Source organism: Diabrotica undecimpunctata, chromosome 5 (genome assembly GCF_040954645.1).
Source record: "Diabrotica undecimpunctata isolate CICGRU chromosome 5, icDiaUnde3, whole genome shotgun sequence".
Taxonomy (NCBI): domain Eukaryota; kingdom Metazoa; phylum Arthropoda; class Insecta; order Coleoptera; family Chrysomelidae; genus Diabrotica; species Diabrotica undecimpunctata.
The window spans coordinates 145744951-145771130 of NC_092807.1; the positions used below are offsets into that span (position 1 = coordinate 145744951).

Consider the following 26180-nt stretch of genomic DNA (forward strand, 5'->3'; position numbering starts at 1 on the left):
TTGATAGTATTTTAAACAACTTTAAAGCTTTTAATATTTATGTGCTAACATGTTCAATATATAAGGAGATGATCGATGGTACTCAAAATATTTTTATTGCTAAAGTAAACTGTTTTCACTGAGATTTTTATAGGTCATAAAGATCAAAATAACTATCGAGCCATTAATTTTGGCATCGGGCAGACAAACTAAGTAGCTGAATCCAGATGTTTAATATAATACTTGTAAGGTGTCTTCTTCTCAATGGAGGTTGACAACCAATGTTTTATATTCTTCTATCTTGTGCGCTGAGTTTATAAACTCTACAATAACTATTCTGATTCCTGATTTTCAATTTTTCCATCATGAAAACTCTTCCTATCGAAGTCCAGTTTTTCTTTCTATTCTTTTTTAACATTAACTCTCGTGACGGCAATTTGTATTTTATTCACGACTGCTCTAAAAAATCCTAGACGTTTTGATGTAGAATCGGTTGCAAGAGTTCATATCTCTCCCCATTCCTTATATGTGTTGTGTCCCAGATGTCATATTTTTAAATTTTAACGTTGTTATCAATTCTACTTGCTTATTCGTGCATCTATTGATTAGTGATATGGGCGGTCCATGATATTTTTAAAATTAGTCGATTTAATCACATTTTGAAAGCAACTTTCTTTCCAGCATCTTCCTTGAAGTGCCGCTTATTCATTCCAGATTATTTATCCCAGTTGGGTTTTGTTCTTGGAGATATTATATAATTTATTTACTTAACGTTTAAAAAAATCCTGTACTTATTCTTGGAATCTTAATAGTGCATACATGTTAACCACGACACAAGTATACTATATGCCCACATATTAGAATCACTAAAGGGAGCTGCATATAAAGCCTTGGGAAACGAAGAGCGAACCTATCGACGAAAAAATAAGAGCATATTATGGAGTGATGAACTAGAACAACGGAAACAGATAAAGCAACGACCATATCACAAATAGCTTAGCTCCCAAGAAGTAGACGACAAAAACTAATACCACCAACAAAGAATTTTTAAAAGATGACAACATAAAAACCAAACATTGGAACGAAAATGTGAAGAAGTGGAATCATGTCTAAGGAAGGCATAAATACAACAAACATACAAACCATCAACATCAATGTATTTAAAAGTCACTACGCAAAAGAACTATAAGAGTCCAGACCTGAATATCTCCACCAAACACTCAATTGTAGCTGTGTCGGGTCTTGTTTCTGAGGCATAAGTCCTTATTAGTCTTACACTGGTTTTATAAATTCTTGACTTCATCTCAGTGTTAATGTGTCTGTTGCGCCATATAGTGTTATTAAGGCATCCTCCTATTTGCTTTTTGTACTTGTCCAGGTCTTCATAGCTGGACGTATAATTCCAAGGCATTTTATTTCCATTACTTGTTCAGTACTGATGCCTTCAATTTCTATTTTACAGCTGGTTGGTTCTTTGCTGATTACTATTGTTTTAGTTTTCTGAAATGAAATTGTCATATTAAATTCTTTTGCTCTCATGTTAAATCTGTGAACCAATCTGTGTAGACTTTCTTCATCTTGGGCTATCAATATTGCGCCGACTGTGCAACAGAGTATTTTTACTTCTTTGTTCCACATTCTGCTTCCTCTTTTTTTGTTAACGCTTTTGATGATTTCATAGCATACGGCTCAATGAGTCCCCCTCTCTTATTCCGCTACCTATTTCTATAGATTCTTGTAAGTTGTCCATCTATTCTGACTTCCATTTTGCTGCTTTGGTAGATTTTTACAATAGTTTTTGTAATATTTAAGGGAACTTCTCTATTATACAGAAGATGGATTACATCTTTAGTCTTACTCTGTCAAAGGCTATCTTTAAGTCAATCAGAAACAGAAATGCTGGTTTATTTTCCAAATCATGGACACAACAACCACCATCATAGAAGAAACATAGCAAAAACAGCTTATTTGGTACGGACATCTAGAAGACCGAGAATGACACACCGTCGCCTACCGAAGATAATATGGGATTTGCAGCCACCTGAACGAAAAAAAAAATGAAGAAGACCGAAAACAACATGGCTTAATGGCGTCGAAAAGGCAATGCCAGAGGGAGATCTACGCCCAGGGGACTTACGTTGTGTATGAGTTCCCCGTGTATGATTCTGGCGTCATTATCCTTTACACTCCCTTGAAAGATTCTCTTTGAATATATGATAAACAATAGCGGCAACAGTACACATCCTTGTCAACTCCATTTTTGATTTTGATATCTGACTATCTTGCCTGAGTACATACAGACGATATTTTGTTCCTTTTCATATTAGTAATGATTCTTAGATCATAGGTATTTAGTCCGGTCTTTGTAAATATTTCCTTAATTTGGTTTAGTTTAACGAAATCGAATGCCTTGTGATAATCGATGAAGCATGCATTTACGTTACAATTAACTGTAGCCATGGATATCTGGTCTAAACCACGTACTTGGAGATCTTTGTGTAGATTATTTTAGCCTTTTCAAGGAATTACTTTAGAGAGATAAAAAAACTGCATGTATAAAATACTTTGTGCAGATATGCAAACATGTCTGGGACAATGAACACAGTGTACAAAAGTCATCAAAGAAACATACATCAAAAAGAGAAGAACAAATAAGCAACCCGTATCTTATTCAATTAAGAACAATGTGTACCCATCAACAGAATGTAGCTAGTTCTGGTTGCCAATACTAAAAGAAGAAGTTAGCAACAAGAACATACCAAAAATAATGGAAAATGGAAATTCAGAGACACATCATCTGCAATTACATATAATACATAATGTATAAACACATAATACGTAAAAACACAAAAAATCAAAGTTTAATATAAATCCGAGGGCGCAGCACGACCCCCGATTTTTTAACTCAAAACAAGGCTATTTGTCTACAAGATCGAGACCAAGTTAGTCACCTGCCACCTGGTAAATCAATGCGCGAATTAATAAACAACCTCAGGTTAAAATAACTTTTAAAATAAACTTTTTTGAAAATGATTTCCTGAGTAGAAATCAAAACGTCAAAAACAAAGGTAAAATGTTATTTTTATTACAATCATTTGTAGTTTAGTCCCACATAAATACAATATTTAACCAGTTTTAACAGTCTCAACATATATTGCGCTGCATTAGACTGCATTATTACATTTAAGTGCAATATTGCATTTTTATTGGTTAGTACATAGTACTTATTCTGTCTGTACCAGAACTTAAGTTTTCGCTCTAGAAATTGTTATTTTTCCGTTTTTTCCGGTTTTCATATTCACTTAACCTCCTTAATGATAGCGGAAATCCTTCAAAGTCATTTGAATATAAAGTCATTTTTTATGTGCTAAATTTCATACTTGTCAGTTAAACAAACAGAAAGATTTAAAGAGACTATGTTAGAGACATGTCAAATATGAATTGACGGTCAAATAATGATTGTGTACTTAGCTCGTACATTAAGTACTTTTAAAACGAAACCACGATGGCGATGGTCATGAATAAACCATATTTACTCTTATATCTTATGGTCTTTGGAAGTACCGTTGGAATCTCGAACTTATTGTCTTATGTGTTATCGTCACATATTCATTAAGTTTAGTTGATGAAGTTATCAAAGAGAAAAAAAAGATTTCTGTTAAGAAACGCAAAATATTAATAATTTCCAACTTTTTACACAATTTATATAACTAACATAAGATGTTTCGTTACTCAAGTATCAAATTTGAATGTTTTTATCGACAGATTGGAACTGAAATAACGGAAGAAAGAAAGTTTCTATCCCTTTTCTTTTTTCGACAGGACTTTCTCTCCTCACTTTTAAAGTGATGTACAAGATAGTGCTACTGTGAGTAACATACAACAAAAGTTCTTGCAAATGGCAAACACTATAAAGGAAGCAACGTCGAAGAACATACCAAAAACACAAAGATTGTGTTTTTAGTATGTTCGTTAGTAAAAAAAATAGTGGTTCGATGACAAATGTAGAAGAGAGTTAAAAAAGATCAGATTTGAGATTAAAAAGTTTGCGATCGCAAAAACAAGACGACCTAGAAAAGTATGCCGGACAACGAAAAAAGTAAAGAAAATCCTAAGAGCGCGTAAAAGAAAGTATATGGATGATAAAGTAAAGCATATTGAAGAAAATTACAAGAAAAACGTAATAAAAAAATTCTGCAGAGGTAAAATACATTAGAACTGGGTACCAGGGAAGAACGATGAATGTAAAAGATAAGCAAGGAAACCTGATAGTGGACGAAGACCAAATATGTGAAAGATGGAAAGAATATTTTGAACAGTTGCTAAATGGCGGAGTGACTACTGAAGAAAATTATAATGTTCATAAACACCAAACAGTAGTAGAAAAAATACCCCAAGTCTCCAAGAAAAGAAATTGAAGAAATAATAAAAGGTATTAAAAATGAAAAAAACCTCGGGGAGAGGGGCATTGTGGCGGAGAACTTAATATATGGAGGAGAGGCTTTACGAAACCAACTTCGTGAGGTAATAGTAGCCAAGCCAAGAATGGAACAAGTCCATTATAATTCCTATACACAAAAAGGGAGATAGAACTTAATGCGCAAACTATAGGGGAATATCATTGTTAGAAGTAATATACAAAGTGCTCGCCATACTAATTAAAAAACGATTAGAAATATATGTGGAGAAGAATCTAGGAGAATACCAGGGAGTATTTCGCAAGGGAAGATCAACAATCGATCAAACTTTTATGCTAAAACAAATCCTGATCAATTGCTATGAATACAACATTTCAGCACAAGTACTTTTTATTGATTACAAAGCTGCTTACGATACAATAGACAGAAACAAATTAATAGAAACGCTAAAAGAATTCCTAGTGCCAGAAAAAATAGTAAGATTTGAATAAGATTTCAAGTACATGAAAATCTCGAGCAAAAAAGGAATAAACACCAGAGGCTTCTTTCAATTAGAAGTGGAGGATGGTTCAGTTGTAGAATTCGAGAAGGTGGATGAATATATGTACTTAGGTACCCTTATTGGTCAAGCATGTAAGGAAGAAACTGAAATCAACCTGAGGCTGACTAAGAGCGCCAGATGTGTTGGGGCTATGAACAAAATAATTAAGGCCAAAGATATATCTCGTAATACAAATATAAAAGTATACAAAACTATAATTAGGCCCACAATGCTATACGCTGCCGAGACATGGACTATGAACAAAACCATACAGAACAGATCGGAAGCATGAGAAAGAAAGATATTTCGCAGAATTTTTGGTGGAAAAATAGTATAATATCATCATTATAATACCAGTTATATGCTAACGCTACAATAACAAAAGTAGTGAAAAAACTTAGACTAGAATGGTTTGGCTATCTAGAAAAAATGCAAGGTCATAGACAAATCAAGAATATTGGTTGGAGAGTACCTGAGTGCACAAAAATAGAGGAAGACTTAGTCATTAGTCGTATTTGGTTGCCTCCTAGTACTCCTGATTAGGTTCCATGTACTGTTTTTGACCCATCAGTGAACACACTTGGTCTCTCTTAGTATACGGGATTACTTGTTCCCCAAATGATGTAGTGAAGTTGTATCATCATCATTGGTGCTACAGCCCTATAAAAGAGCCTCGACCTTCCCAAGTCTATTACGCCAGTCAGTTCTATCCATTGCCAACTGTTGCCAGTTTGCTGCACCTATTTGTCTACCATCCTCATCTACACCATCCCTCCATCTGAGTTTTGGTCTACCCCTTTTTCTACTTCCCACAGGTTGTGACATAAGGATTCTTCTAGGAGGGTTGTTCTGCTGTGATCTTGCCAGATGTCCTGCCCATCTGAGTCTTCCTATTTTTATAAAGGATACGACGTCTTTACCACCAAATATATGTTTATATCTGTGATATATCTCATAGTTGTACCTCCTTCTCCAAACACCATTTTCACAGATGCCACCAAATATTCTTCTCAGGATCCTTCGTTCAAATATAAGCAGGAGATTTTCATCTGCCTTGGAAATGGTCCATGCCTCCGACCCATATGTCAACACTGGTTGTATAAGGGTTTTGTATATGGTTATTTTTGTTTTTTGGCTTAAGTTTCTGCTTCTCATATGTCTACTCAGTCCAAAATAGCATTTGTTTGCTAAGATTATTCTTCGCTTGATTTCTTCCGTCATGACGTTCTCCTTGGTGATCAGGGAGCCTAAGTACGTGAATTTGTCCACCACTTCAAAGGTAGAATTATCAACCGTGAATTGGTGGCCGATGTTTCTGGCTCTATTGTTGGGTGTTGATGCCATTATCTTAGTTTTATTTTCATTTACTTGCAGGCCCATATTTTTTGAGGCGTGTGACAAGGTGGTATTCATTTCTTCTAGCTTGCGTGTTGTGCGGGCAACTAGATCAACATCATCTGCATATGCCAAAATTTGGGATGATTTATTAAAAATGTTTCCTCTGCTGTCTATTTGGGCATCCCTGACCGCCTTTTTCAAAGCTATGTTGAAAAGGAGACACGCCAGCGCATCTCCCTGTCGCAGCCCAACATGCGTTTCAAATGCCTGTGATTGTTCGCCCTGTATTTGGACTTTGCAAACAACTTTACGCATTGTAGTGAAGTTGTAGTATCATAATATCTGATCTGCATGATCATCAGGTGAACATTATCACAGATAAAAATCAAGAAATAATCATATGGACCAAATACATACGAGAACTCTTTGATAATAATAGGTCCGAACAACCTCCGCCCTACATATGTAATGAACATATCCAATCACATCAGATGAAGTGAAAAAAGCAATATCACAACTAAAAGATGGCAAAGCTGCTGGACCTGACAATGCATATGCAGAACTCATAAAGCTATTTAACACCGATGGTACTCAACGACTAACAAAAATATTCAATGACATATTTAAATGGACTCGGGAGTCAATGAGCCAAGATCATGGCTGAAGTCAACGTTTATTGCTCTATCAAAGAAAACTAAAACAAACGAAAGCTTTGCTATCGCTATGATGAATTGAAAGCCCATATATAAGGCGCAACAGTACAATTATTCGTCAAACATTCCATGCATGAATCGGTATCATTAGGATCTTATAACGTTATTTCGCCGAAGCAGGGTATATGCGGAAATAACGTTATAAGAACCTAATGGTACCTATTTATACACGGAATGTTACGACGAATTGTACTGTTTAAGTTAAGACACAACTGTAAAATCAAATATATTTTATATAGATAATTGGTATTAAAATAAAAGCAATCGATTAAACATCATAATTAGACGAGTTAGATAATATCAATATTATCCTATTCAAATAAACTCTTCTTAAAACATAAAGTGCAAGAAAAGATTTTCTAATAAAGAACTTTTAAAAATGTACATTAAAACAATACAACGTTCAAAATGCTTACCACTTACGAGCGCCGTTTCTTTGTGAGATAGTTTTCCAATCTGAATCATTAACGAGCGCACTCCATTTTGCAACTCCACCTTTGTACTGTTTACGACGACTCCGATATTTTTTAAATCGTCTTCTGTAGTATCTGTATTCTTCCACATATCTGAGTTCATATCTGCTACCTAAAATTTACCAATAATTATAAAGTAGCTCAATACAAAAGTATTAAAGAAAGGTAAAGTATATAAAATTAAAGACAGTTAAGATTTGATGGATTTTAATTTTTACTTTGGTTTACTTGTTATGAGTACAAGAAACCAGTTCACCAAGGATTTTTGCTTAGGTGAGGAGATATGTTGTGGAATGCAATTTCTAGATTCCCCATATCTTTCTTATACCTTTTTGATCGTCTGTTTTGCCTTGCAATTTATAGTAGGTACAGATTAAAGCAAACATCTAAAGTTTGGTTTCGTCAACCAAGAAATCTTCGCATTTCTACTTTGGTGTTTTATGTAAAGTATATACTTCTTTTAATAATACGGGGAATACCCTAAAAGTATGAAACCTTCGTGGATAACTTCGCAAACGTTTTATTCCTCGTCATCCAGCTCGTCGAATCCTTCGAAGTAGTCCCTATATTCTCTATCTCATCGAAACGTTGCACTTTTAGTGGCATTTTTAGAATTGTAAACATGAAAAAATCTCATGGTATATCATCTAGTGTATTCTCGGGAGACGGGCGGATTTGTGTAACTTTGTGTTTCGCCAAAAAACTGTTACCAAAAACAAACAAACAAACACAAGTGTCGATGAATGTACTGGCGGATTATCGTGATAAAAAATTAGTCGCCGCTCGTCCAAAAATGAGACCGTTTTATTCTAACTGCGCCAGGCGATCTTTTTAGAACTTGAATATAAAATTCTTTATTCACTTCAATGTGCACAGCAATTATAATTGTAAAACAACCAATATGGACGCTCAAGTGAAAGATTATATTTTGAAGACCCTTTCCATTATTTTTTAATTCGGGATCATAACCGTAAACCCTAAATCACTGGTAATGATATTTGTAAGCATATTTTTTTCATTAGCGACCATTTCTAAGTTCTTCAGGGCTACTACTAAGCCCATCTTTTTTTGCTCTGATTTGAGAAATTTTAGAGTATATGTTTTGGATCTGAACACCGGTCACTGTTAATAGACATGCAGCTGCTTCTACCAATCTTTTATTTATTTTGTTCATACCTTTATCTCCAAATAATTTCAAAATCATTTGAATGGTCTCCTCACATCTTCGTTGATCCTTTTCTCAATAAATTTGTCTGGACCTCTTTTTCCATGCACCTTACCTTGAAGTATGGTCCGAAGTAGCTCGTATCATTATTCATTACGCATTCTATGGCCCAGGTATTCCAGTGTGCGACGTTTTTATTTTATTTTTTTATTTTTTACCCATACTGTGCAGAACGTCTTCGTTGTTAACTGTGTCTATCCAGGAAATCCTCAACATGCGTGTATAGCACCATATTTCAAATGCTTCGAGTCTCTTTAGTGACTCTTCAGTTAAGGTCCAGAACTCTACTCCATATAAAAGAACCGAGATATATGTAGCATTTTAGTAAACGAACTTTTATTTGCAATTTTATATGGTGACTGTTAAAGATTTTTTTCATTTTGATAAAAGCAATTCTGCTACCCTTGAGACCAGCGTCTACGAAGCTTCCAGACTATCTGCCAACATCACAGTGTTATCAGCGTATCTTATGCTCTTCAGTTGTTCTCCATGTATAAGTATTCCCTCGTCTATATGTGTCTATGTGCTCTGAATATATGTTGAATAATAATGTGGACAGTATACATCCCTGTCGCAATCTGGTAAGTGATTCCCAACCCCAACAGCTCCAATTTGTTCGTAAAGAAATATTGTTTATTATATGACGGACCTACTGTCTTGACCAAGTGATTTTAATATTTACTTCAGTTCTTCATGTTTTATTCTGTCGAACACTTTTTGATAATCAACAAAACAGACATAGATATCACAATTACCGTCTCTGCATCTACTTCGTTGATAGAGAACTTATATTGCAAATCTATTTATTATTTATTCTAAATAGAAAAATATTTACCTTATTAGCATAACTATTGAAATCTTCTTTCAATTCGATTTTCATTTGCTTGAGGAAAGTATTAGTATCATCTGATATTTTTAGGTGCTGAGTCGTCCTGTTATCAAGATACTGCAGGTTACCTACAATATTATCATGTAACTTGTTCATAGATTTTCTGTTTTCCATATTATATTTTGTTAATAAGTTAAGTGTATGTTTGGCAACCTAAAACACAAAAAATATATAAATTAATTGCTTAGTTCATATCAGAATATAGACAGTCTACGAATTTTCTCAGGAGACTCAATGTGCTTTTCATTGATAGGGTAAAAATTTGAGGTTTGTAGTACTACCAAAATAATAAATATTAATTGCAAAAATATTGAATAATAATAAGAAACGGTTTAAAATGGAATAAGTACAAAAAGTAAGGAAAAAATAACTAGAACCGAAAAGTTAAATTATTAAGAGATCGGTAGCTTGATAGATGAATCACAGTGGATGGATGGATGACAGCAACTTCGTTAATGTCAAAGTCAAACTTCAATAACATAATGAGGAAGAACTATAAAATAATGATAATTCTGATAGTTTAGAAGTCTCAAAAAACAAAAAAAATTAACCATCCTCCTAATAAAAGATTTCAGTGAGAGTAGTACATTGAGTCGGTTTTTAAGGCTCTTAAAAATATGCCGGGGAAAGACGTAGTAGTGAAAGATGACAATGAATTATAAGTGAAGAACTGAAGGTGTTGGCTATTATAACAAGTTGTTCTCTACGCAGAACTGTACAAATCTTTTTCATGATCATCGTTATCACGCCTCTTTTTGTCAGTCGCATTATTTCCTCTATGTCGTTATAAAATTTTTTCCATTTCTTCCTCTGACTTGTCTCTTGTTGCAACATCGACCTGAATAATAGTCTACAAACCCATGAGAGATTTTTAATGGGTCATTTGACCCAGTATGAATCACATATAAAACAATACTACAATATTTGATAATCACTTTAGAAACTATGCCGTCAATTCTCATCGGTACTTGTGAGTACACAGGTAAGATTAACTTACAATTCAAGGAGGTAAGTTTTTTTTGGCCAAACATTTTTGTACGGCATTTATAACTTAGGTAGGTAATACAAAAATAATGATCTGTGACCTAATGCCAGGGAATTTTATTTTCGGGAAACTTTTTCCCCATTTTCGTAATTTGACACAGTATGGCATTCATATACAAAGTTTGGAATCGGTAAGAATAATTTCTTTGCAGCGCCGTACATTTTGGCTGGGACAGGGGCGAGAAATCTAAGGCACAACCCTGAATTTGAACCCCCTGCTTTGTGTATCGATAATAATTTGCGACATAATTTCTAAAGTTGTTATTACAATTGTAGTATTAATTTATATGTGAGTTATGCTGGGTCAAATGACCCATTAAAAATATCACATGGGTTTGTAGTCTATAATATTTAGGTTTCTATAGGTTATTTGTAATTTCAACACTATTACTCTATCGTTTAGTGGGAAGGAGCTTGTGACTGACTGCGTAAGTTCCATGTTGACGTTTTTGGTCGGTTCCTCCTGAATAATAGATGTATCCGTCTTTTATTTTTTGTTTTCCTGGACCAGGCCATCTTACTTTACACATCCCCAAGATGTCTATTTTCATTCGTATTATCTTAGCTTCACTATTTGCCAGTTTCTTCTTCTTCTTCTAAATGTGCATATCTTCTAGAGATGTTGGAGACCACATTGACCCATCTTCTTATATTCACAGCAGCTCGAAATAGATCAGTTGACGTTAGACCAGTCCACTTCCTAAGATTGGCCAGCCAGGATATACGTCTACGTCCAGGGCCTCTCTTACCCTCAATCTTGCCTTGTAGAATCAACTGTAGAAGTCGGTATTTATTATTACGCATGATGTGGCCGAAGTTTTTCTTTACGGTGTTAATAATTTCTTTATCTTTTCTTCTGGAGAATAGTTATGTTACTTGTGTGGTGTATATATGAGACCCTCAACATACGTCGGTAGCACCACATTTCAAATGCCTCTAATCGTTTTATGACATCTTCAGTAAGGTTCCAGCTTTCTACTCCATAGAGGAGGACACTAAAGACGTAACATCTGCAAGATTATGCGTATATTGATACTTAAAGATAAGTTGCAGAGAATCTTCCTAAGGCTGTTGAAAGAGCTTTTGACTTTTTAGTATCCTTAACATTGCAGCCCAAATGGCATATTTTTCCACTCTTTCTAACGGTATATCGTCTATATAGTCGGTTCGCTATATTTACGCGGGTTTCGGATTAACAAAATTATGCTAATGACTCATTGATAACCAGTTGCAGTAAACGACTTCCCAGAAAATTAGGTAAAAACTGCATTAATGATCATATTTTAAAATACATTAAAATAACATTAGGGTAGGTATAAATTTGTTACAATATTGCAGTTGAATTGATTCTTTGCCAATGTTGACATTGTATGTTTGGTGGAAATATTTAAAAATGCCTAGACGTGTGTTAGATGTAGATAGTCTAATTTGTAGTGTACATAAGTATTTTACGGATGAAAAAGAAAATGGAGGTCCTTTTAAAATCGGTAATGTCTGTTCAACAACGCGTATGTGATGCTCTAGGAATTAGTGAAACCAAACTAAGAGGAGTATTACAAAATCGCAATAATGAACGGCCGAAAGAAGATCACCGAAAAACTCGCCTATCATTGAAAACGAAAGATATTCCAGATGGAAAAAAATTTGAAATTTGTGATACAATTTATCGAATGCGGGCCAACAAGGAACATGTGACCTTAAATACAATTCTCTCGGAATTAAAAGATAGAAAATTTGACGAAATTGGCAGAACAAGTCTATGGCAAGTGATACATAATTTGGGTTTCAAATTTCAAAAGGAGGATAACAGAAAAGCCCTTTGTGAAAGAAGTTCTGTTGTGCATAAAAGAATTAACTTTCTAAGAAAATATTCTAAATCTAAAGAAAGGGCAAATTTTATATATTTAGATGAAACATGGACATTTTCTAGGGGTGCAAGAGAATATGGCAAGATGATAACGTAAAGTCTATCAAACATACTGATGGAGAAGGGAAGCGACACATAATTTTACATGCAGGAGGGAAATCGGGTTTTATAGAAGGTGCTGATTTATTATTTCCATCTAAATCAAAATCAAGTGACTATCACGATAATATGAACACAGAAATATTTGTAAAATGGTTACATGAAAAACTTCTCCCAGGTTTAAGTGAGCCCAGCGTAATTATTTTAGACAATGCACCTTACCATTCTGAAGTATTAAACAAAAGTCCAACGAATTCTTGGACTGTTAATAAAATTAAAGAATGGTTGACAAAGGAACCTATACCATTTACACAACATATTTTAAAATCAGAATTATTACGCTTGGCAAATGTCCACGCAAAACCAAAAACCTTTGTTGTGGATCAGATTATTGAAAGTTACGGTCATCAAGTTTTACGTCTGCCACCGTATCATTGCCAGTTTAATCCCATCGAATATATATGGGGAATAGCAAAACAATATTATGACAACCATATTGGGCCTAACGGTTATAGCGACGACGCAGTTCGGGAAACTTGGCGAAAGGCACTTTCAATTGTAACTCCAGAAGTATGGTGCAACTGTATATTCAAGAGCGAGAAACTAATAGAAGATTGGTGGACTCGTGAAAATAAAATAAACGAAATAAGTCCAATCATAATAACAATTAATGGTGATGACAGTGATGATGATGACGATTATGCTATTTTTGATGATAATGACTGATTTTCATTTTTGTTGGCAAGTTAAATTTTTTTATCTTTCATTAGAAATTCTCTCCATGGAACAAATATACATAGACCATATTTTCTGTGTGAAGTGTAATATAAAATTATTATTAGGTTTATATTAGCCACATTAGACTCCATTAATGAAGTAATTCTCCTTATTATACTGTCAATTATATAAAAGATTTTCCATTATTATTTAATTAAAAAAAGTTATGGATTATTTTTCATTTCATTTGACCGGTTGATATTTTCCCAAATAGCAGGTAATTAAAACTGGATACTTACAATAAAATTTTTAATCCGAAACCCGCGTAAATATAGCGAACCGACTATAGTAATTTGGACGTTTATGTTGGTGTTCTTACTGGTAATCATTATTTTTGTCTTCTTGCAATTTAGTTTTAGGTCGTATTTGTTACCACTAAATGCCTTCTCGAAATCAATAAAACATGCATACGCATCGCAGTTGACAACCCTAGCTCTCTGTATTAAAACTTGCAAACTAAAAAGTGCTTTCCTCGTTCCGAGCCAGTTTCCTGGACATAAATAAGCTGAGTACCTTCCAGGTGGCAATTCGTACGATCCTAACATATATTTGGATTCTGTGTATACTTCCTTGCATCTCAATAGTAGTTGACGGGGGGATTCTTCGCACCTTCTCTCCACTTATCTGCTGCCCGGACTCAGTTCTATTAGTCGCAGTACCACAACTTTTCAAACTGCTTCATGCTTGTGGTAGTCCTTGAGCTTGAACTAATGATGGCTGCTGCCCTTCACCAGGGAGGGATAAGAAATTGGTAAATAGATTTTGGAAGGATAAAGGGATGGGACATGATTTCCGTCAGTAGTGAATTAAAACCAAGGCATGGCTCGCGTGGGCATAGTCGCTTCTCTGAAGGAGGCCCATTATTATCGGGATCTTAGAAAACTATCTACCCGCTAGCCGCGGGTAATGAAGTGGAGGTTCTCCACCAAGTCCTGCTTAACGGATGGGGAAAATTTAAGAAAGTTTTCATAAAAAGTAGTTGAACAATTGATTAAATTTTGTCTAATTGAAGTAATCTGTGCGAAATATAAAAACTTAAAAACGTCGATGTCTAAGTGTGTCCGTTAAAATTGCGACTAAAGAAAGCTGTCTAAAATATGCCCTTATATTCCTAACAGATTTTTAATTAAGACTGATATTGTCTCTGAGACATGAGAAGTAGACTCTTTGATGGTAATACTTACTACTAGATCATCCTCGGTAACATTCATAACCTTCCTTTCCAAAATTTTATATGTAGTTGTGAGATTCTTGATACCAGATATTGCTGCTGACACTTCGGTTTCCAAATCGGAATCACGCTTTATAGCGTCTTTATCCATTTTATCTAAATGGTTAAACATAGCTTCTAATTTTTCCTACAACAATAAACATATTTATATAAGCAATATTTATTGTTAACAGTACAACTAGAATAATTTTTTATAGTGCATACACTAATAAAGTTGGGTGGGTAAAGGAAGATATGAAGACATAATTGGAGAGTACGGCCTTGGAGTTAGAAATGAAAGAGGCGACCTGCTGTGTGAATTCTGCCAGGAGAACGGTTTTGTCGTCATGAACACATGGTTTCAGCTCCCACCTCGTAAGTTATATACTTGGAAATCACCGAAAGCATAACGAATGGATGACGGACGAAATTATGGATCTAATGGAAAAGCGAAGGCAACATAAACAACAACGTAATCAAGACAAATACAAACAGATACACAAAGAAATTCGCCAGAAAATTAAGAAAGCAAAAGAACGTTGGATGGTGGAAAGGTGCAACGAAATAGAACAATTGCAGGAAAAAGGAGATAGTTTTGGACTACATAAGAAGATCAAAGAAATATCGAATATACACAAGAGCCACCACAGAACAAGAGTACGCAACGACAGAAACGAATACATAGAGTCAGAAGAGGAGATAGCAATGGCGTGGAAAGAATACGCAGAAAGACTTTTTAATGAGGAAAGACCAACACAACCAACGCGTAAACTTCCTTCTGAAAACTTATCAGGGCCATCAATAATGCGAAGTGAAATAGAATATGCAGTTAGAACCACAAAGATGCATAAAGCAACAGGTCCAGATGAAATTAATATAGAAGCAATAAAACTACTAGACGAGGAGAATATCGAAATCTTGGTAAAGCTGTTCAATAGAATTTATGATACTGGTTACATTCCGCGAGAATGGCTGCAATCATCCTTTGTGATGATCCCAAAAACAGCTAATGCCACAAAATGCAATGAACACCGCTTAATCAGTTTAATGAGTCACTTGTTGAAACTCTTCCTTAGGATATTACACTCAAGAATGTACAAGATACTAGAAGAACTTAGCGGGTCAACACAATTCGGTTTTAAGGGAGGACTAGGAACAAGAGAGGCAATTTTATGTTTGAACACCTTAATACAAAACTGTTTAGATCAACGAAAAGATGTCTACCTCACCTTCATCGACTACGAGAAGGCATTTGACAATGTTAAACATGATATCATGATGGAACTACTACATAGGGCCAACATTGACCAGAAGGAGATCAGAATTATTCAGAATCTATACTGGAACCAAATGGCAAAGGTGGGGATTGATCAAGACCAATATACGGATGAATTTGAAATCCGGAAAGGTGTCCGCCAAGGCTGCATACTCTCTCCGATGCTTTTTAATTTATATGTTGAAAATATATTTGCGGAAGCATTAGAAGACACGGAATTAGGCATTAAGGTGAACGGCATACCAATTAGCAACCTACGCTATACGGACGACACAGTGATTATAACTGATAATTTGGAAGATCAGCAGTTATTACTTGATAGGGTGAATAGCATAGGTAAAAAATATGGCCTCAAAATCAACATTTTGAAAACGAAATATATGGTCATTAGCAGAAACCCTCCAGAAAACCCGATAATATGCATAGGTGACGATCGCATAAAACGCGTGAAAACTTTTAAATATCTTGGCACCATAATCAATGACCAATCGGATCCACAACAAGAGATAAAAACCCGAATACAAATGGCAAGACAAGCTTTTGTGAAATTCAGACCGCTCCTATGTAATCAAAACCTAAATTTCGAAATACGCTACAGAATGGTCAAGTGCTACATATGGTCCATCTTGCTTTATGGCATGGAAACGTGGACTTTGAAAAAAACATCTATCAACAAACTTGAAGCATTTGAAATGTGGTCATTGAGAAGAATGATGCGCATACCTTGGGTGGATAGAGTTCGAAACGATGACGTCCTTAAGAGAGCCGGCGTGGAAAGAGAACTCTTTGAATTAATTAAAAAACGCAAGATTGGTTACCTTGGGCACATATTGAGAGGAGCAAAATATGAAATACCACAGTTAATCCTACAAGGGAAGATCGAAGGTAGGAGAGGAGCCGACCGCAAACAATTATTCTGGTTAAGGAATATTAAAGAATGGACAGGAATACACAATACAGGCGAGCTGAGTCACGCCGCCAAGAACAGAATTCTAGTAATGAGATAGTCGCCTACGCACTTTGGTGTATGGCATGTTAAGAAGAAGATAGACTAATAGATGTGATAATAGAATAATATGTTTTTATTCGCACATATTGGTGAGACGTAAACCTGTATAATATAAATTGAAAGCTTATGGTCAATTAGCAGGATTTTTTATATATTTTTTTTTGAAATTTTGATGTGCTTACCTAAAAACCATCTACCGCAAACTAGACTTATTGGTTGAGAAAATCAATTGCTCATTAAACATATTTTTCCTAAATTTTTAAATTTCGCAATTGAAACTAATTCGAAGCACCTAAATCTGTCGAATAGAATGTGCGGTGGTTTAAATGGTTAGTTTTGATCACCTTAAAAAGGGTATTCTCACTGTACTGCTTTTATTTCACTTTGAATAAACGCTGTATCAACTCCAGACTTTAGTCCATAATATTCTTACAATTAAATCACAAAACACAGAAACCAAATAAACTAAATAGAGATTTGGGACTTTTCTGAGATGGGTTAAAATGTTAAGGTAGGAATCACCATCATCATGCAACCTCTTCTGTCCACTGCTGGACATAGGTCTCTCCCATTTTTCGCCACTCTTCACGGTTCTGTGCTTCTTGTTGCCATTTCTTGGATATTCATCCGTCCATCCAGCGTGTTGGTGGTCGTCCTCTGCTGCGTTTGTCTTCTCTTGGGCGCCAGTCAATTAGTTTTCTGGTCCATCTTGTGTCTTTCAGTCTCGCTATGTGACCTGCCCAATTCCATTTCAGGTTGGCTATACGTTCGACGACATCACTGATACCTGTTCTTTTCCTTAAGTCTTGATTCCTTATTTTGTCTTTTTTTGTCACGCCGAGAATTGATCTTTCCATTCGCCTTTGTGCCACTCGCATTTTTAGTGCTGTTGTTTTTGTGAGCGTGAGAGTTTCTGCTCCGTATGTCATAATAGGAAGAACGTATTGGTCAAATGTCTTCCGTTTCATAGCTATCGGGATGTTGCTCTTAAAGATGTCCCTTAGTGAACCATAGGCCGTCCAAGCAAGTGTTATTCGTCGTTGAAATTCGCAGGTCTGGTTGTCCTTGCCTATTCTGATTTCATGACCAAGATATAAGTACTTTTCTGTCAATTCTACCACTTGATTTTGGATGATTAGGTGTTCGCTGGGAACTAAATTTGTCATAAATTTTAGACCTATTGTTGAAGATACGTTTTCTAATTCTTGTACTATTTGTTGTGCTTCACCCAGATCTTCGGTAATAAGTACTATGTCGTCGGCAAAACGCAGATGATTGAGCATTTCTCCATCTATTTTTACTCCTCTATTTTCCAACTTTAGCATTTTAAAGGCGTATTCGAGGACCGTTATAAATAATTTAGGTGAGAGAGTGTCGCCCTGTCTCACACCTCGCTTGATATGAATTTCTTTGGTGGTATCATGTAGTTTTACACGCATTGTGGCGTTTTGGTATAATGTTTGTACTAGCTTTGTGAGCCGGTAATCTATCCTACTATTGTTCAGAGCAGTTATAATGCTGTCTAATTCCACAGTGTCGAAGGCTTTGTGAAAGTCTACGAAGATAAGTACCAGTGGTCTGTTATATTCTAGCGACTTTTCTATTTAGGTTTTTAGGAACAAGCCAGCTTGTTCTCGGGGTTGGTAGAAATCTAACTTTTTCTCTAGTCTTGTCGTAATTATTCGTGTAAACATTTTATAGATGTGGTTCAATAGGCTGATTGGCCTATAGTTTTCTAGGTGCGCCTTGTCTTCTTTCCTGTGTAGTAAAATTGTTACTGCATTGTTCCATGTTTTTGGTATGCAACAATCTGTTAGATAAAGGTTAAACAACATTTTTATTTGGTTGAGAAGGCCACGTCCGCCCATCTTTATAGCTTCTATTACGACTCCATCTTCTCCTGGCGCTTTGTTGTTTTTTATCTTTTTCACTGCGTCCTGGATTTCGCTTAGTGTGATCTCTGGCATGAGCTCTGAACCCTGGTTGATGATTTTGCATGATGTGGCGGCTTCCAAGTTCTTTTGGTCTTCTCTTTGGCTTGTGTATAGTTCTTGATAGAAGTCTTCAACTATGCGTAGTAGTTCTTCTCTATTTGATGTGAGGACTCCTTCTTTGTTCTTTAGTTTGCGGATTTCGCATTTTCCATTGTTTAGTTGTCTTCTCAGGACTTTTAGACTTTTATTCTCTTCTATAGTTCGCTGGACTTTTCATTCTTAAATTTCCTTAAATCTTTCCTTATAGCTTTTGATACTTCTTTGTTTATTTTTCATAGTTCTTCTTCGTCAATGATTTCTTTTCCTTTGATTTTTCTTTTAGTTTCCATTAGTTGCTTTGTTTCAATGGTTATTTTTTCGTCTTGGCGTCTTTTAGGGCAGCATTTTACTTGAGCCTCTCGAATAGCTTCTACGATATTTTCGTTTAGGGTATTTACATTATTCATGCATTCATTTTGTTGTAGGATTTTATTGATATTGCCTTGATATTCATTTAAATTCGTTGGGTCGTTCCATATTGAGTTGGCTTTATTCCTAATCATTTTGGATCTTTCTGTTATTAAGTCTAATTTTAGTTTGACTTTTACCATTCTATGATCACTGCCTGTGGTAAAGCTATTAAGGACTGTGACATCGTTGAATATATATTTTTTGTCAGTAATTATGTAGTCTATCTCGTTTTTGGTCTTACCATCTTACTTACCTGGGCTTTTCCACGTCCATCTTCTGTGAATTTTATTTAGGGAAGAAACTATTCATCTGGTATAGATTTTGTTGTAATAGAAATTCTAGTAGTGTTTGTTCACGTTCGTTTCTGCCTTTGGATCCAAATTTACCTAGTGCTGTTTCCTGTTCATCCTGCTTTAGACCGATCTTTGCGTTAAAGTCGCCGCATATAATCGTATAGTGTGTTGGTGTTTCTTTCAGTGCCTGAAAGGAATCACCATAGTATTGCCTAAAATAATCGTTTCTCAGTAGATTTTAGGAATGCAATGGGCACCATGAAGAATTGTGAAAATTATAAGTAAATCAATACAAACAGTGTACCCCCGTTAAGATAGGTACTCCCAGAATTCAATTTTATAACAGGCAGTATCAAATTTTATAACATTATTAGCGTCTCATTGTCCAGGTCGGATAATTTATGGATTCCTCGTATATCAAAATGTTTAAACTGTGTTTTGTTTTTTAAGGCTCCAATAGCATTTTTAAATACCATTACCTTTTTTTTTATTATATAATATGATGCAAACTCTTTGTTTTTAAATACGATGCAATTTGTGCAGGAACATGCAAATTTAGAAAATTGGATATTTACGAGTAGTTAAAGCGCATGGAATTTTTAAAGGCGCAGGTGATGTTACAAAAAAAAGCATAAAAGTTACCTACCTGAAATAATACAGAATTCACTTCGAGCTTTCTCTCGATATAATTCAAACGATGGGTTACGCCTTCGTATGTCGAATCTAATTTTCTCAAAATATCCGTCTTAGTTAAATCGTCCTTAAAATTTTTGGTACTAATATTTTCCGATACTTTTCCCAAATTCAACATCAGTAATGCTTCCAGCCGCATAATTTTATTATCGAGGTTTTCCAGTTTTCGGTTGTATTGGTCCAGTTTAATCTCCAGATTTTGTGACAGCTGCATGGAATAGACATTATCCAGGCTGCGTAGCCTTTCTTCTATAGAACTGAGAATTGTAAAGGTGTTCTGAAAATAAATATGTTCTTAGTTTAAAAATCTTAATACTTGGAGTATTATTATATTATGATAATTAGTTATTAATTATTAGCGAATGAATTGAAAAGAAAAGTATGTACTTTAAAAGTGTGTAAAACATTTAATTCTTAGCTGAGCCCTTTCGCATTACAAAGCCATATTCAGAGTTATGGTCAAATTTTTACAAAAATACCACTAGTCCATTGAAATGTTGCAGTTTTTATGCATTAGCGTGTTTCTTAGAGGACGCAACTTTATTTTTCTGGTTAAGTGGGAAGGTAAATATAAGCTTAAGTTCAAGTTTGTAGTGTCACTACCCGTGTTCTCCGGCCGCTATCTTGGAAGACATTATTTGTAGCAAATTAAATTGTCTACAACTTTATTTGTATTACTTTTAATCGTAAAATGGAAAATAAAAAGTTATAAACAAATATAACTAAAAATGTTTGAACAAATTCTCTTCTGGGCCTTATAACTTTTTTCTGGTCATTTTACAAAAAATGACGTCAAACCAATATCATAGAAGGTGTTTCATGGAATTATTTTCACTGCAAATTTGTTTAATTTCATTAATTTCTCTGGATTTTACAGAGTTCCGAGAAGTTGGCTGGGTTCCTGAATACTGGCCATCTTGGAATAAGGGGAGCAAAGGGTTTTTGCGCTGTATCTCGTAAACTAGCAATCCTACAGAAAATTATATGAGACACTATTTGTGGCAAATTAAATTGTCGTGTCTACAAATATATTCTTATTACTTTTTATGGTAAAATGGAAAATAAAAGTTATTAAAAAAAACTTAATAAAAATTTTTGTAAAAAGATTTCTCTTCGGCCTTAATTTTCTTTCCAGTAATTTGACAATAAAATGATGTCAGAGCAATATCATAAAGGGTTTTTCATATAATAATTTTCGCTATAAATTTTATTTTATTAATTTTTCTGGGTTTTACAGGGCTCCGAAGTTGACTAGGTTCTTGATTACTCGTAAGAATACGATAAAAAAGAACCATTAGACTTAGTTTTCTTTTATATATTTTTTATTCATACTATCTTAAATCAATTTATCATTTTTTTTAACATTTCTATGTTATTATTAATTTATTATCGACCCAATCCACCAACACAAAACTTAGGACACCTAATGCGTTTGCGTCACACGAAAAAGCACCAATGGACAGAGATAAAGTTTAATAAGAGCATCCTACGAGTAGTATTCCAAGATAAATTTCTTGGTGATGAAAAGAACAATGATCTTAAAAACGTAATAGACCTTTCCCAAAACTGCTCTATGAGAAGTGGGTTTTAGTGTCGACTAGGTTGAATCTGATGCAGATACAGTCATCATCTCTTCTGCGCTTGCTACATGTCAAGCCTATGATTCTGTGACTATTGGAGCAGAGGACATTGATATTCTTATCTTACTCACTGCATTAGGAAGGGTGCAGTCTACTGTTGTGGTCCAAAGTGTCCAATTTTTTAAACCTTCAAAGGGTGTAAGTGGCATTAATTATACTGTCCTTCATGTTTTATATATGGCGACGTCATTGCAGATAACTTGCTGTTTCTCCATACTTTTTCAGGATGCGACACAACATTAGTAGCTTACAAGATCGGCAAACTTAAATTCATCAAGCTTTTACAGAAACGTGCTGAGTTAGTTAGCGGAACAACATTATTTTTCAGTGAAAAAGAGCCATTTTTGCCCACTGTCGTTGGCGAACGTTTTTTCGTCTCTTTAGATGGTGAAAATAAAGATCATTCTCTAACAGCATGAGATAAAAACGATTCGCCAAGCAGTGACCAAAATTACATTTAGCTTATCATCACTTCCGCCAACATAAGATGCAGCTCGTTTCCACAGTGTTAGAGTTTATCACCAGGAAACACTGCAATCCTGAAGATTGGGACTGGGGAAAGCATGGAAAAATTTGGATACCAATCAAAACTTTCAAAACTTCAGCACCCCCAAACTTCTGAAACTAATTTTGTGCAGATGCAAGGGAAACTGTGTGAGTATATGTGGTTGCCGATAAGTAGGCCTCAAATGCTCTGCTTCAATTATTCTGGTGAAACCTGCAGTGACATAATGAAAATATTAAAATTAATCGAAAAATTCGAAGAATTCGAAAAATTACCCAAAATCACGTCAATTCACCTCAGGGGTGGTCGGGAAAAAGGTCGATAATAAACTAATAATACCATAGGAATGTTAACAAAATAATAAATTATATGTATAGAAATATATATAATAAAAAACTAAACCTAATGGTTCGTTTTTATCGTATTCTTATGAGTAGTTAAGAACCCGGTGAACTTCGGAGTGCTGTAAAACCCAAAGAAATTAATGAAACTAAAACCATTTATAGTGAAAATGGTTCGTTGAAAACCTTCTATAATATTGCTCTGATATCTTTTTATTGTATATTTACCAGAAAAAGGTTTAAGACCAAAAAAAAATTGTTTAGTTATTTTTGTTTATAACTTTTATTTTCAATTTTACAATAAAAAGTAATAGAAATAAAGTTGTACAAAATTTAATTCACTACAAATAATGTTGTATACAATTTTCTGAAGGGTTGCTAATTTACGAGATACAGCGCGAAAATCCTTTGACCCCCTTTTTCCAAGATGGCGGCCGGGGGACTAGGGTGGCGACCTCACAAACTTGAACTAAAGCTTATACTAACCACCCGCACACATAAAAAAAATTGCTCCCTCTAAAAAGTCATTAAAAACACATTAAAACATTGGTTACGGCATGGGTGCAAGTATGCATCCATATGCACAGCGTTGAGATGATGAACAGACTGATTGGATCTAAAGAAATCCAAAGCTGGCGATAACACCTAATTTGACTTTAAAAAACGCAATGGGTACGAGGGAAGCCATTATACTGTAAGTAAAGGCGCCTTTATAGCATTTATATATTCTAATTAAAAGAGTTTTGATACCATAAAACAGTGGACAATGATGAACACTCCGCATGTTAAAATGTTATATATGCCCTGTAATAACATACGGCATAGGGGCCGAAATATGGTTCCTCAAATTAAAATCAATAAATCAGATAGAGCATTCGAAATGTACACATTGCGTAAACTACTGCGTATGTCATGACTTGGTCAAGTGAAAAGCGAGGAAGTGTTAAGAAGAGCTGGAACCGACCGTGAACTACTATAACAAATTATAAAAACGTTTTCTATGTGGGACATATAATGAGAGTTGATAAATCTAGGCTGCTTGGGAAACAAAGTATAAATTAGTATTTGTTCAAAATAAGTTATGTATGTAAACAACCCTAAGAATGATCCTCATTTTTTGGTAAAAAGAGTGTAAGTCATATTCAGTAAAATAAAGCAGTATTACATAAAGTTAAAAATAGTGTAGTTGTTCTCTTTGAATCCATATAGTACAATAATGTTATGAAGCTATTAATATAAGCCAAGAATAATGTATTGCAAAGATTTTCGACGATAGTGACCCTTTTAATCATTAAATCTTGTTCTTCGGGGAAAACTAACGACATATTTATGCCCAAATGGATGTTACAATTGTGTTTTCTCCATTTCAAAAGAAAAAAAGAAAAACTTTTTGACATTTGAAGTTCACAGGACATCACAGAAAAATTCAGGTTAAGCACAGAATTGAGCGAAGAAGAATCTTGACTGAAAAGAAAAAGAATAAAATCATTCTATCTTATCTTGTCCACTGGTCGACGTAGATCTCCCTCATAATGTTCCATCTGTTTCGATATTGTGCCTCTTGCATACAATTCCTATGGCAACGTTTTAGATCGTCAGTTCAACGTGTTGGTGGACGACCTCTGCTTCGACCGGCTTCATCTCTTGCTCTCCATTCCATTATCCGCTTTGTCTATCTGTTATCTGTCATTCGAGGCACGTGTCTACTTCAGTGTTGCTATTGTCTCTACGCCTAATATACCACGCTCGTTCTCTCTTTGAGCCACAAGGATCTTTTTCACTGTTCGTCTTGTCACAGTCAACGTTTCCGCTCTGTAAGTCAACTCTGGCAAAATACACTGATTAAAGGTTTTCTTTTAAGACATACTGGTATGTCGGACGATTTGAAAATGTGGTTCAATTTGCCTTGCTTCAACCAAACCGTTGGAGAAGCTCAACGGTTTGGTTATCTTTTTCTATGCGAATCTTGTGACCTAGGTATTTATAGGCCATTACCTGGTCTACGGATATTGTTCCTACGCATATATCTTCGCTAACTACAAGATTTGTCACCATCTGGGTTTAGATATATTTATTTTCAATCCTTCTTCTAGCGAGGAAAGATAGAGCTGATTTAAAAGTTCTTTGGCTTCATCTACCCTATCAGCTATTATCATAATATCATCTGTAAACCTCAGGTGGCTAGGCTTTTCTCCATTTTTGTTTATGGCCTGTTACATATATATTCCAAAAGCTTAGTGAACAGTTTCGGTGATATGGTATCCCCCTGACGTACTCTACGTTGAATCGGAAATTTTTGAGTTTGACGATCACCTAGTGCTAATAGTCTAATAGTAGCTGCTGCGTTTTGGTATATGTGTTTAATTATATTTATATACCGACAGTCAATTCGGCATTCTGTCAAGACTTCCAACATTTTTTGTTGATTTTATAGTGTCCAAGACCTTTTCATAATCCACAAATATTAAAGCTAATGACTTATTATATTCAGTACAAGTACAAAAAGAATTCGACAAATACGGTACATTATCAGTATAATAGACTCATATGTCTTAATAATTATACATTTTTAAAACTGCGAACGAACTGCTAAAAACTTATTCTTGTTTAAAATCGCAAGATTCAAAACCTTTTTAATTAAAAAATCCTTTTTTTTTGACAAAGTTGGTTTTCAAATTTTCCCCGTATAATAATTTTATAACTGTTTGTTTACAGTTAAGACTGTCTATTAAACAAACCTTCACCTTTACCAGGAATTTTAATAAAGCCGGTCTTCCAAGGGCTGTGAAGCAAGTTTATGTACAATATTTGTTGTTTAAATCCCTATAAAAACGTTATTAATGTTTTCTCTGATAAGAAAATGTTGACAGTTTTAGATAACACTCTTCATATATTTGCAGGATATTATTTTATTCTAGTTGTTTGTCTTGGGAAGACATGCAACAGTTGTCAAAGCTCTCTAGTTTACCTCGAAATAACGATTTTAAAAGTATAGGAATATTTTTATGATAATAATCTACTAAAATTATATGTCTGTTTAAATTAATTGTATTAGTACGGTTTTTACTCTATCTATTCTTGTCAGTAACACCTAACTAAGAACCTAGAAATAAGCTGATTAAATATTTGACATATTTCCAAGTAGGAAACTGGAAAGAAAAATCACTTTTGTCCCTTCAATTAATTTCGACAACAGAGAAATCTACTGGATTAGTTTTATAGATATTACTTTCATGAGATAAATATTGTGTATATGTGGGATTAAGCCACAATTGATTGTAATGATTATTACATTTTTAACTACAGTAATTTGACGTTTCGATTTCTACCCCGGAAATCGTTCTCAAAAAGGATCATTTAGAATTTTGTTGCCAATGTTGCTCAAAGGATGAGGGTTGCTTCTTTG

General features: G+C 34.7%; 2 protein-coding genes across 2 annotated transcripts in view; one reads left to right on the top strand and one right to left on the bottom strand.

Moving 5' to 3' along the window:
- LOC140441949 (uncharacterized) overlaps positions 1-26180 on the top strand; it is a 131994-nt gene that overhangs the window by 20250 nt on the left and 85564 nt on the right. The gene's annotated exons all lie outside the window — the stretch shown is intronic.
- Positions 1-26180, bottom strand: part of LOC140441951 (uncharacterized) — a 54808-nt gene that overhangs the window by 12144 nt on the left and 16484 nt on the right. Inside the window, exons 2-5 of the mRNA XM_072532964.1 lie at positions 20242-20565; positions 14548-14721; positions 9523-9729; positions 7406-7574 (exon numbers count right to left, since the gene is read on the bottom strand). Coding sequence (XP_072389065.1) covers positions 7406-7574; positions 9523-9729; positions 14548-14721; positions 20242-20565 — 874 coding nt within the window. The remainder of the gene's footprint in view (positions 1-7405; positions 7575-9522; positions 9730-14547; positions 14722-20241; positions 20566-26180) is intronic.